This window comes from Eptatretus burgeri, chromosome 12 (assembly GCF_056783735.1).
Source record: "Eptatretus burgeri isolate ZD-2024b chromosome 12, Ebu_testis_v1, whole genome shotgun sequence".
NCBI classification, from domain to species: domain Eukaryota; kingdom Metazoa; phylum Chordata; class Myxini; order Myxiniformes; family Myxinidae; genus Eptatretus; species Eptatretus burgeri.
Genome location: NC_140972.1, coordinates 35,288,026 through 35,301,020, shown reverse-complemented (window position 1 = coordinate 35,301,020; position 12,995 = coordinate 35,288,026). Strand labels below are relative to the sequence as shown.

Here is a 12,995-nt window from a genome sequence, read left to right as displayed (position 1 = left end):
ATTCTTCCTTTATGAAAAAAAAAATTCGACAAAACGGCGAACAATATATGGATACCACAGGAGAACAAAACAAATGTATAATTTACAAGAGATTTGTGAACTTATTGCTAAAGGCCTGATAAATATAATATCTTTCTGCAATATATGAGGATTAAATTTGTAAGTTAAATATTGTTTATAAATTATTTTTAAAAAAACATGCTCCGACAGAATTACCAAATAAATAAATACGAGGTTACAAGGTTTCACCCAAATACAAATGGATGCATTTTGGTTGGACTCACTGACGCAGTTATGAAAATCAAGAAACAAATATTCCTGGAACACCGATTGGGGTTGATGCTTCACAAGCAATGGAGCACCAACCTATACAACTTAAAATTCCGAGTTGCAAATAAAATGCCAAAATATCAACAACGAAGAGGGATGGCAAAACCTTCAAAAAAGAAAGACGTGAACGTGACAGTGATAATACAGCAAGACGGTATCCCAAAACACGAAAGGCTGAAGAGATATAGTGGTCAGGCTGACATTTGGAACGTACCCATATTAACGCCACCAGTGAATATCCAGGCTCCAGTCGTAAGAGCAGCCTTGATAAGACCCTTACCAAACACCTGCCTCAGCTTCGGGTGCATTTTAAAGTTTTGCAAGCCTCCATGCACCGAGATAAGCAGCTTGGGCAGCTCCATTTGCCACTCCTTCACCATAAGTTGAAGCAGCAGTTCAGGTCGAGTATCATACGACACACGTACATACTGAACAGGGAGTAAAAAAGCAACAATTTCAAAACAATGCAGATTACATATAACTATCACACACCATCTCATATGAAACTTCACTAACCTTGGCCCGGTATGAATGTGCACCACCTTGGAACTCAATGACACCATAGGCATCAGTGTGAGACTTCACCGTGTGCAATTCTACAGTCCAGGACACATCGGACACTGCGTCTGAGATTGGCCCCGCTCCCTCCCAACCCCGACCCGCTGGACTCAGGCCGGTCTGCAGTTCTTCATGCTGCCCGACCAGTCGACCACAACGGCATCTGGACAGGCACAGATCAAACTAGAACGGCACTCGGTGGTGCGCATACCTCCGCCAGGTTGAACAGTTTACATTTTGTATTCCACCGATCGGCCGGATTTGTATCTGGACCTCAACTGGAATGTAATCGGCATGTTCTTGTCACCTACCCAACTCATCCACCATGTTTTGTTATGATCCATTAACAAATGTTTGAAATATGCTATATAACATTTTTGGCTCCATCTCTTAATGGTGAAGAATCACTTAGAAATTATAGTCTCTGGATTGGATCTGGATCATCACCCAAATCCAATCAATTCATTCTCGTCACACACTCAACCTGTCCACCAAATTTTGTTCAAATCCGTCCATAACTTTTTGAGATATCCTGCACACAGTCAACCAAAGACAGACAGACAGACAAACTCTGTCCACCTTCGGTGGTGGAGGTAATGATTTCACCAGGCTTCCACCATTTTACTCAATCTGTACATCATTCCGTGTATATGCGATTTAAACTTGCTCATTTTCTTTATTTTTCGAATGAAACTTCATACCTTCTGGAATTTTGCTTAAATACACAAGAACTAACCACATCTTAAGCAATCAAATACACAGCAGAGCAGGTATGGATGAAGCTCTGAATTTCATTAAGGATTAAAAATTGGATAACTTTGAGATCCAAGTAATGACAATACCTCAAGAAGGACCCTTTTTAAAAGTTATCAACATTTGTATCTGGAATTTTAATAATTGCCACGCTGAAAAAAAAAACAATTTATATTGTGAATATTTCTGGAAACAAATCGAATTTTGAAAGACAGTAAACCAATACGAACACACCTGATGAGTTGCTGACATATCTGACACCCAGGAAGGCATCTGGAAGAAAAGCACCATAATTATCATTTCACCAGTCTTATTCCTGGCAGCAAAAATAAAACTATATTTGTGCAACCAAACTATCATGGCTATACAGTCACGAGATATACAGTCGCTAAAGTTAGACCGTTTTAAAATAGAAGTTATATTGAAGGCACGAAGAATGCTTTTTGGTTTTTCCTTCTCCATTATACACGTGTCAAAAAAATATTCATTTTGGATCAAAGGTATACAAAATCTTTGCAATTAACTTGTTAAGACCCTTCCGTTTCTATCATTTATTCACCTTGTTCATGGGAAATCTACATATTAGGTACAGAAAGTTGGATTATGAAAGGGGGGGGGCAGAGGGGGATAAATATAAAAATTGTTTTTTATAAGGGTCAACAGGAAAGGTAGGGAACATGGGGAGGAGGAAAAAAAAGTTTGAAGGTTCGGAGAATAAAGGAATGTGGGAAGGGGGGGGGGGGGGAGTAACATGGATGTGCATTCCCTCACATGTAATATCGTCAAACTAACACATCAGGTGGGGAACGACCAATGGGCCATTAATGGCTGTAGACTTTCATGTGTTTGTAGAAAAGAAAGCTTGTCCTTGTCATTTCCATAGAAACTCCATCTTTTCCATGTTCGTCCTAGGTACAAGTAATACGACTATAAACTGTTACATCTTGGTGCTTTGCAGGCAAGGTGCTGCGTCTGATTGTGCCATCTATCATAAGGACATTAAGACAGGTGTCCTATCTGCGAGCATTTTGTGGTGAATGTTAAAAATCTGAGGGTACCATTCATAAAGGGTAGGCCATTGTATGCCAGTCCCTTTGCCAAAAAACCAAGCTCCTGCCCGAGCCTGACCCAGTGAGATGGTTACTATTGTGTCGATTTGCCTGGATATAAATGCCAATATGGTGCTCCAATGATATTCAAAGTCAGGGGCAGATCAGAGTTTCTATCTAAAGCTCCTTTCTTTGTTCAAACAAGCCATTTAAATTATGTGAACGAGGTAATTTATCTGAATGGAAAGAATTGGGAAAAAGTGATCAGTGCCTTTTTTTTTTTTGCATACCTTGGTCGAGGCTCGTATGAGAGCTAACACACAACTCACAGCAAGGAGGCATGAGACAAGAGGGGCGGGAGTGGAAGGGACAAAACAGTGGGGAACAGACACATTAGGTGAACTGTGGAAGGGAGAGGGATGCGGATGGAACGGGGAACATGGCGAAGAGAAGATGGACATTACAGGGACTTTCAGGAAGGAAAGCAGGAGAATTGAAGGAAGTGGGCTTGGGTGGATTATCGGGGGTAGAAAAGATCGAGGAATTGGATGGGGGAAGATAAGAGGTGGTTGTGAACAGCTGTTTTGAAAGCCTGGAGGGAAGAATGGGAAAGAATAGAGTGAGGAAGTTTATTCCAAAGGCGGGAAAAAAAGAGGAATGAAAGAGTGAAGATGAGCAGTGATTCGTGATTTTGGTAGTTTGACCAGAAGGGGGTTGTTGGCGGACCTTGAGCGCCCTGTGGAAATGTGGTGGGGACAAATCGCAGAGAGAGCAGGGGGTCAAGGCTGGAGAGGAGTCGGTAGAAGACAGAAAGACCACCGACCAACTTGCGGTGATTGAGTGAGAGGCCCAAAGACTCAGCTTCATTGCGGGAGATGCCGATGATCTTAAATGCCCTGGTTTCGACAGCGTGAAGCCGAGAAAGGTGGGAGGCAGGAGCACCAGCCCAGAGGGGAGAGCAGTACTCCATCAGGCTACGGACAAAAGCTTTGTAAGTGGTCAGGAGCTCAAGAGGGCCGAGGAAGGACTTTGTACGACGGACGATTCCCTGTCGGCGACTGGCTTTTGAGGCGAGGTTGGAAATGTGACTTTCCCAGGAAAGGTCATGGCAGATAGTGAGACCCAGAAGCTTGAAAGAAAAGACTTCTTCCAGAGGATTGTTGAGAAAGTGGATGGGGGGGCTTTGTAAACGGTCCTTTCGAAGAGACATAGTGAGAGTGTGAGATTTGTCTGGATTGAAAGACATGTTCCACGTGTTGGACCAGTTTGTGATTTTATCCAGATCTGCAGTCAGCGAAGAAGCTGCTGCTTGCCGGTCTGAGGGATGACAGATGGTACGGCAGAGGGTGGAGTCATCGGCAAAGAGAAATAGAGGATTTTCCAGAGAGTCCGAGAGATCATTGATGAAAACCAGAAAAAGAACAGGGCCCAGAACGCTACCTTGAGGAACTCCAGCTTGCACAGGAAGAGGGGATGAAAGAACTCCATTTAGGGCCACACGTTGACTGCGACAGGAGAGGAAGTCTGCGAGCCATGAGTGGAGATGGCCTTGAATACCATGGGAAGAGAGTTTGGTGAGTAGGGCAGGGTGCCAGACTGTGTCAAAAGCACGTGATATGTCCAGGGATACGGCTCGGATTTCCTGTCTGGAATTGAGGACCTCCATCCATTGATGGGAGAGCAGAAGCAGCATATCCAGGGTAGAGTGACCTGGTCTGAAACCAAATTGATGATTGGAAATCAAGCCATTGGAGAAGAGGAAGGATTTCATGTCTGAAGCGATGATGGATTCCATCACCTTGCTGATGATTGGGAGAAGGCTGATTGGTCTGTAGTTACAGGGATCTGTTTTTGCACCTTTTTATGCAGGGCAGTGATGTTAGCAGATTTCCAAGCAGATGGCAGATGACCTTGGGCAAATGAGAGTGTGAATAGAACAGAGAGAGGGTGAGCAAGAGCAGAAGAGCAGGCTTTGAGGACACGTGGGCTGATGCCGTCTGGACCGGTTGCAGAATCTGACTCGAGGTTTGAAAGCAAGCTCTCCACCTTGTCAGGAGAAAAGGATACAGAGTCCAGGGACAGTTGGGTGCGACTGGGTAAAGTGGGTAGAGATAGTGATGGGTTTAGGACACAAGATTTAGCTGCAAACACCGAGTTTAGACATTCAGCTTTATCACGTGTGGAATCAGCAGTGCGGCCATTTGAGGTAAGGGAGGGGATGGAGGGGGAACATACACCAGAAACAGATTTGATTAAACGCCACCAGGATTTTGAGGAGGGAGAGAGGTTTGAGAGTTCAGACTTGAGATGAGAAAGATGTTGTTTTCTGGCTCTCCTGAGGGTAGATACACACTTGTTCCGAGCTTTGTGGAAAGAACTAAGATTGCCCTCAGTTGGGTTTGCTTTCCATGAGGCAAAGGCAAGTTGTTTCAGGACAACTGCCTCGCCACAAGCTTCAGTAAACCAAGGGCGGGAGGAAGGGTAAGACAACTGAACACGAGAGGGGATAAATCTGTGCATGAGGGAGAGCAAGTTTCTTTGAAAGAATTCCCAGGATGAGTTGATGTTTGAGAAAGTAGTGATAGGAGACCAGTCTGTAAGTTTGATGGCTGCTTGGAGACCCTGCCAGTCTACTTGATTGAAATGCCAGACTCGACGGCGGTGAGGTGGTTCTCTGAAAACAGCCAGAGAGATGTCCACTTTAACAAGGACGTGGTCAGAAGAGCCAATTGGAGCGAAGGAAGAGCAGCAGATATTGTCAGGTAAATTTGTCAAAATCAGATCCAGAAGAGATGGAGTACCATTGGTTGAGATCCGGGTCGGGAAGTTGACCGATTGAGTCAGTCCCAATGAGTCGCCATGGCAGGTGAGATTGGTACCCACACCTAGCCAACTGGCGTGATGACAATTGAAGTCACCACATAAGAGGAAGAGAGAGTTTGGATGAGAAGATAGAAGATGGTCCATGTTTTCGGATAGTGAGGTGTAGATGGAGTCATCACTGTTCGGTGGACGGTACAGTACACATATAAACATGAGGTGGGAGTGGAGGGGAAGCCGAAGCCAGAGGTATTCCTGGGGGTGTGGAGGAGTGAGAGCAGTGCATGGAGAGTGAGGAATAGAGTCTTTGATGAAGAGAGCAACACCTCCACCAGGACGAGGCTCAGGTCTGTCATACCGAAAGAGGGAGTAACCAGGGAGAGATACTTGGGAGTCAGACACGTCTTGGGAGAGGAAAGTTTCTGTTAGGCAGATAATGTCTGGTTTGTCAGTGGCAACCTGTATGGAAAGATCTGAAAGGTTTGAGCGAAGGCCCTGGATATTTGAGGTCCACACTTTTAATGAAGAGGTAGGGGAGGAGGCTTTGGGTGCAGGAGGTGGAGGGGGAGGGGGAGGGTAGGACAAGGGACGAGGGTGGGAGGTAAGGAGGGTTGCTGAAAGTGTGGGGTATTGCAGAATAGCCAGGGAGGGGGCCGAATGAGGAGGAGAAAAGGCTCTGTGGTGCTGGGGGAGAGGGGGGACAAGAGACAAGGAAGAAGGCAGTTGAGGATTTTAGGAGGTGGAGTGAAGAGATGGAGGTGAGAGGGCAGTGGAGGGAGGCAGGTTGGTGGATGAGAGGGGGGGCAACTTAGAGAAGGAAGAGTGAGGGGGATGAAAAGTGGGAGAAAGGCGAGGGGGGAATTTTTGAGAGAGGTGAGAGGGAGGCTTGGAGGGAGAAGAGTGGGATGGTTTCTTTGAGAGTGAGGGTGAGGGGTGAGGGGGGTGAGTTGGCACTGAAGTTGGAAAAAAAGAATGGTTGATGGAAAGCGAGCATCCATGGCAAACTGTGGTTTTTAAAAGTTTTAGGTCAGAGATGCAGAGATGCCTTATTGATTATGATGACCAGGTCAACCATCAGTAGAACAACAGAGGACAGTGTTACCATTTGCAGATATGAAGAGTGCGATTGTCGTTCATGGCACTGAACAGTTTTGTTTGGGGACAAAATGAGCAGCACACTGAAATAATTTTCGATTTTTAGAGAATTTGAAGACAAAGGCTACAGACTCAAACCAAAAAAAGGCTTTAGTGACCAGGTTAGTTGATCATGCCAGGAAGTGCTGAAGCAATTCAAACTGCAAATTGGTAAATCAACCAGAAAGGCAAATCAACAATGTACATGAAACATAAATCTCCAAAGATCATACATATTCTACGAACACGTTGTGGGTTTGTACACATTTAAGCCTTTCAAATATAAATGCTTTCAAAAAGGTTGTATATTGTATTCCGATGCACCATGCTCTGTTGCAGTGTCGGTGATACCGAAGCAGTTTCTTGGCAAAGGTTATATTGGGTGTTTTTTGCCAGTGACTTCCCAGCAGTCATTAGGGCAGGAAGTTGTAATTTGTTCATGGTGCCGGCGATAGATCGGCAACTCTTAAGGAAGGACTCCAAGGGATCTTTAACCTCCACCAACTAATGCTGGCAGACCGGACGCCTGATTAATGTCCATCTGAGGGACAGCACACACACACATTAATCAATCACCCTGCCGATGAAACACTGAGATGACAGTTCTTCGCTGCGTCAGGATTCAAACCCAGGATAGATAGCTCAGAGGCGAGTATGTGTACCTCTATGCCATCCTGCCAGCACTGTGTAATATATACCAACACTTGAATATATATATATATATATATATATATATATACATATACATATATATATATATATATATATATATATATATATATATATATATATATATATATATATATATATATATATAGGATTACACAAATGAGTGATGTTGTAATTTTACATGACAGTGCGACAGACCTGGAATGTGTGGTGGAATGTGCAATCCACCCTTTGACCCACTCCAATGAGTTCTTATCAATACATGACTTTCAAAATGACGTATGAACGCTAAAGGAGGCCTTGTATATATGTATGTATGTATATATATATATATATATATATATATATATATATATATATATATATATATATATATATATATATATGTTTTCAGTGACTTGGTTGTACTTACACATTCCCTTTTAACCTGCTGTTGCTGGCACACAATCTGTAATTCAAATCGTCTTTCAAGCACAATTTTCAGGATTTAGAGTCTAAATTTTAGACGAAAGAGTGGCAAATTCAAAAAGGTTAACCATAATTATTCTGCTCCTGAACGCAAATTGGAGTCACGGGAATATAGGAACACGAGACATCCGTGGAAGAGAGGAATCGCGTTCCTATCATTTCCTATTTTAACACAATTAGCTAGAGGCGGCCGTGGTTATAACACATGAACGGACGCTTCTCCTTTCACCAATAGATGAAAAAAAATCTTGTGCAATTTATCTTGTGGCCCCAGAACCAAACAAGAAAAAATTGATATTTATAACAGCAATCACAGCCCATACAACTCTCTCTCACCCCCGGTTATGACTTTCATGTCGGTGTAAAGAGGCACAAAGGTTTGGGGAGCGTTTACAAACCTTTGTCCTATCATGGGTCCATATCTTCTGGAGTTTTTACAGTACGGAATGCAAGATATCAATGTTTTGGACAAGTTGATCAGGAAGTTCTCCAACTATTGTGCAGAGGGGCATCCCCTTCTCACAGGTATGTTTGCAAGTATTTTGGCTTCTTTAAAAGTTGTATTTTTTTTTTAGACGTTTCATAATACAACCCTTATCTGTCAGGCATGAATTATGTCCAGGCTGCACTGATTGACTTTGCTACAAGGGGTTTCTGCGCATGCGTGCCAAGAAATCTAGGGTGGATTACGTCATTTCAAAAGTGCCGTATTAGAACATGAAATGTGTCAAATGCTTTGACCAGACCACATCGTGAACCTTCTTTGCCGAGTTCTAATTTCAAGTATATTGATTCAATCAGAATCTCATATGAGAGTAGATCATCTAAAGAAGCAAATTCCCACATAACTCTTGGAAAATATGCTTTCAAGAAGAAAAAGTTATACTGACTCGTAAAGTAGACATTTCTCTGGAGAGTTAAAAAGTTTTACCTGGAGTTTATCTTTCAACTGCACAAAAACTGCTGCAATAAACAAAAGAAGTGTTCAAGAGATTAAAAGCTTTTGAAACTTGGATATGGAGAAGAATGATTAAATTTAGTTGGGTAGATAAGTTTTTAAAAACAAGAGATTTTAAAACACAGAAAGGAAAATGGCAGAAGGCTGATTAGTACTCCCAGGAGTAAGCAGAAGCAGTGATTAGGCCATTGTCTGCATGGTGATGTTCTCGTTTGAAAGGTATTTGAAGGCAGGTTTGTAGGAAGGTGTGGGAGAGGACAGAAGCTGAGATCGTTTCCTAGTTGGTGAACGAATGGAGAACCTCACTGCAGCGCCGAAAGCAGAGAATGTCAAACACCGAGAAAGTAAAGAGTAAAGGTGCTGGCACCCAAATGAGATAGTTATTGCTTCACCATTGGACCTGCTTTTACCACAGCACCCATAAAAAGGAGGAAGAATACCACCAACACAACTCAATATCCATGTGAGGGTATGAAATGCACACATTGATCAAAAGCATTCCTTTGATTCAACTTTTTACATCAAGAAGTATAAAAATGGATGTACAGTAGGTAGTAGCAACACATGCTTCATATGGGTAGGAAGGGTGGTGTGTATGGAAGTTCAACCTAGTGCAACAAAGCGCATAGGCTTGGAGGGGAGGGGGGACGGAGGGTGGGAATGAAAAATCTGTCCCGAGTAAGTAATGAATATATGGCACCAAATTATACACTGTTGCCCATAAAGTTGGAATAAAATATTTTTAACCACTTTTTATTGAATGATTGTTACAGTGTGAGCTATTTATCATATCTCGGGTGTATATCGCCAAACTACTTCATTGATCAGTCTCTTCCGAACATACGACTATGAACTTAGTCCACAATTAACCCTTTACGAACTGTGTTCTAAGCCTGAAACAAAAAGGGGGTATTTGGACAGCAGAATTAAGGATTTTGTGACAATTTTTCCACCCGAGTCAGTTTTACAGATAATACATTTTGGGTGATTTCATGCATCAAAATGTTCAATAGTAGTTTTTTCAATGTCAATCAGTCACTAATAATGAGTATGGCCACCCCGGCATGAATCAGTGCATCAAGACGTCGCGGCATACTGTCCACAAGGTTGTTTATGATGTCAGTGGGCAGAGCGCCCCACTCATCGGTCAGAGCCTGAGCTAACTCATGTAGAGTTTGAGGAAGATTGTCCCTGTCATTGAAGGCTCGGCTTAAGGCATCCCAGGCATGCTCGATAGGGTTCATATCAGGGGAACGAGCAGGCCATGGTAACTGCTCCACCCCCTCTGCCTCAAGAAATTCTCTCACTGCAGCGGCCCTGTGCGGCCTAGCGTTGTCGTCTTGCAGCCGAAAATTGTTTTGATTAAGCCTTCTTGCGTGTGGAAGGCAGTGGTTTTCCAGAATGTCCAGGTACACGATGGCGTTGACGTTTTCATCCGGCACCACCAGTGACGTTTTTCCTCCATAATGAGTACCGGCCCATACCATCACTGAGCCGCCACCACCTTCAGTCGCTTCCTGAATACAGTCATCTCGGAGGTTCTCACCACGTAATCGATGAACCCTTTGTCTTCCATCTCTACGGTCAAGGATGTAGCGGCTCTCATCCGTAAAGACATGTCACCAGTGTCCGAGCTGTAATCTTCTGTGCTCCCTAGCCCAGCAAATTCGAGCAACTCTGTGGTGAACGGTTAGGCGTGGATATTTGGTCATTCGTCTTGCTCGGTAACCATGTTGAAGCAATCTCAGATTTACAGTTTGGCGGGAAACGTTGATTCCATAGTGTCTTCTCCACAAACGACGAAGACGGCTCGCTGGTATTTTCCGGTTTCTACGGCACAGATTAAGCAGTCGGCGATCATCTCGTCTGGTAGTCAATCGTGGTCGTCCTGGAGATTTTCGTGGCCTCAAATGACATCTGACGATTTTACAGACCACACTGCAATATCCCGACAAAATAAGCGACATCGGCTTGTTTGTACCCTTCCCGTCAGAGTGCAAGCACTCTTCGGCGTATTGACAATGCCGTTGGACGAGGCATAGCCTAGGGAACCTCTGTGTCAGTTTTTGTTGTAAAGGTAACAACCAACAATGAAAAACGTGGGCTCGTTGCACACAGACTTGGAGCAGAGAAAAGGACAAAACATCAGACGTCTGGCCTTTCATAGCTCCCAACAGAAGGCCTTGTTACGTAATTCAAAATTTTGCATGAATTCATTTCACCTAGGCAGTGGGGACTCATTATGTAATCTTAACCTGCTCTAATCTGATTACTGAGGCACTCAAATAGAAATAAGTTTTAAGATTGGGTCTGAAAAATTTTTATTCCAACTTTATGGGCAACAGTTTCATTTACAAGATGCTTTGCCTGATAAGATCAAAATAATCGGAGGAATAGAAGATGGAAATATTATTTTTATAAATTTGGTAAACATTCACATCTACCAGAACATGGTTGTCTGTAGAGTAAACAACAATCCATGATGGGAAGTAAATATACCTGTGAGGATCCTTTGAACTTGGTATGAGGTAACAGCATTCCCTCTTGGAGAAATTCTGTTCAATCCAGGATTTCTGAGACTAGAATCATATTCAGGAAACAAAAGCATACTGTCAAAACATTTTCTCAAGTAAACTCATCAAAAAAAATAACAATTGAAACGAATCTCGTCGAAAATTAGATAAATCCCAGGAGATCCCACGAAAAATGAAAATGTCAAAAAAATGACGCTTCCGAGTCTCGTGTCCGCTTTCGCAGACTAGTCGAGAACAGAATGTAGCAAGTCAAAATCTTTTACACAAATTGGGAAGTCAAGAGGCAGACAAAGGTGCTTGAGCAAAAATGACCGAGCTAAACCGAGCATCACAAAGACTTGAAGGAATCAGCAGCACGTTACTGCACAGGCGCAAGATCTATATTAATATTTCGGCACGCCCCTTTCTTTGTTCCATCAGATTTTTGTTACTGCATGAAATGAAACAAGATTTGGCACATATACTAATGATATTATTGTCTTCCTTAAGAGGCCCCTCAAAATTCGTTTTGATGCATTTTCACAAACTCCAACGGATTCCATTCAAATTCGGTACGATTATGGCTTTTGGTCCAACTTAGGTCATTGGCTATAAATTTCTTCCATAACACTTACGATATTCGAAAAAAAAAAAAAAATCGATAAATCGATATCCCTTATGGGATTTTCCATTCAAATCCACTCAAGTTTAAGGTCTACGGGGGACGCAAATTTCCACTTTGCCCCGGGCGCTGTTTACCTCCGCTATGCCAAGCTGTTAGGGTTAGGGTTAGTGTTAGGGTTAGTGTTAGGGTTAGCTACCCTAACACTAACCCTAACAGCTAACCCTAACCCTCACCGCTAACAGCTATTCAGGAAATTTGCAAGAAAGCCCGGGCAACGCCAGGCTTTATTGCTCGCCTGAGCAACGCTGGGCATTACTACTAGTAACTAATAATGTAGCAGATGATGGCCAGTCCTCGTTTCATTTCCCTGCAGTAATGTCAAGATGATTTCATTTTAAAAGTCCAATCCAACCAGAAAACAGAAACCTTTCAATCTCAAGACAAGTTTGCTGATAGCACCGAATAAATGTATTTTTAAAAGCCACTGACCCACAATTCAGTTGCGCATTGTCCATCCAAGAAGAGGCATTTCCTTTATACAGGACCAATACAAATATCCGATCGAGAAACTTTTTTTTTTTAACTTTATCCAAACTATCCTGCACAATCAAGCACTGTGTTCAGGACTAGTCTGCTAAGCAATCAGAGGCTAATAATGAAAGGCCAAAGGAAGAGCTCAACGCAAAATTGCAAACTGAAAAGGGTCAAAATGAGGCAGCGATCGCACATGATAGACTGACGCAGGACATTTGGAATGTCATTGAGGAATGAAAGATCTCCTCGATGAAAAGCAGGCTGTACCTTCTACTTTCAATGTTCAAAGTCCACAATAACGCACGCTGAAGAGATAACTTGCTCCATTGCTTGTAAAAGAAAAATCCGTCTCGAGACAAAATAAGAACTTATTGCCACAATCAAATGCGCAATCAGGTCCATTCAGTCTGTTTGACTGCCTGATGCTCCAATGAAGGCAATGCAGCAAAAAGCTCAGCCTCATGGCAAATATTACACTGCATTGTTTGCCTTTACTTTCCCAGCAGTAGTCATGCCAGGAATTTGCAATTTGACCAGGCTGCTGATGATAACTAGACTAGTCTTCACATCAGATCTTTCACATC

General features: G+C 43.0%; 1 protein-coding gene across 3 annotated transcripts in view; it reads right to left on the bottom strand.

The window, feature by feature from the left end:
* The window catches only part of TRPM7 (transient receptor potential cation channel subfamily M member 7), a 224,113-nt gene that overhangs the window by 188,659 nt on the left and 22,459 nt on the right, over positions 1 to 12,995 (bottom strand). For all 3 annotated transcript variants that reach the window (XR_015050321.1, XM_085850121.1, XM_085850122.1), the window contains 4 exons: positions 11,239 to 11,318; positions 1,876 to 1,914; positions 847 to 1,051; positions 545 to 758 (listed from right to left, as the gene is read on the bottom strand). Coding sequence is in view for 2 of the 3 variants with exons in the window: in XM_085850121.1 (XP_085706247.1) it covers positions 545 to 758; positions 847 to 1,051; positions 1,876 to 1,914; positions 11,239 to 11,318 (538 nt within the window). In the remaining variant the exon portion in view is untranslated. The remainder of the gene's footprint in view (positions 1 to 544; positions 759 to 846; positions 1,052 to 1,875; positions 1,915 to 11,238; positions 11,319 to 12,995) is intronic.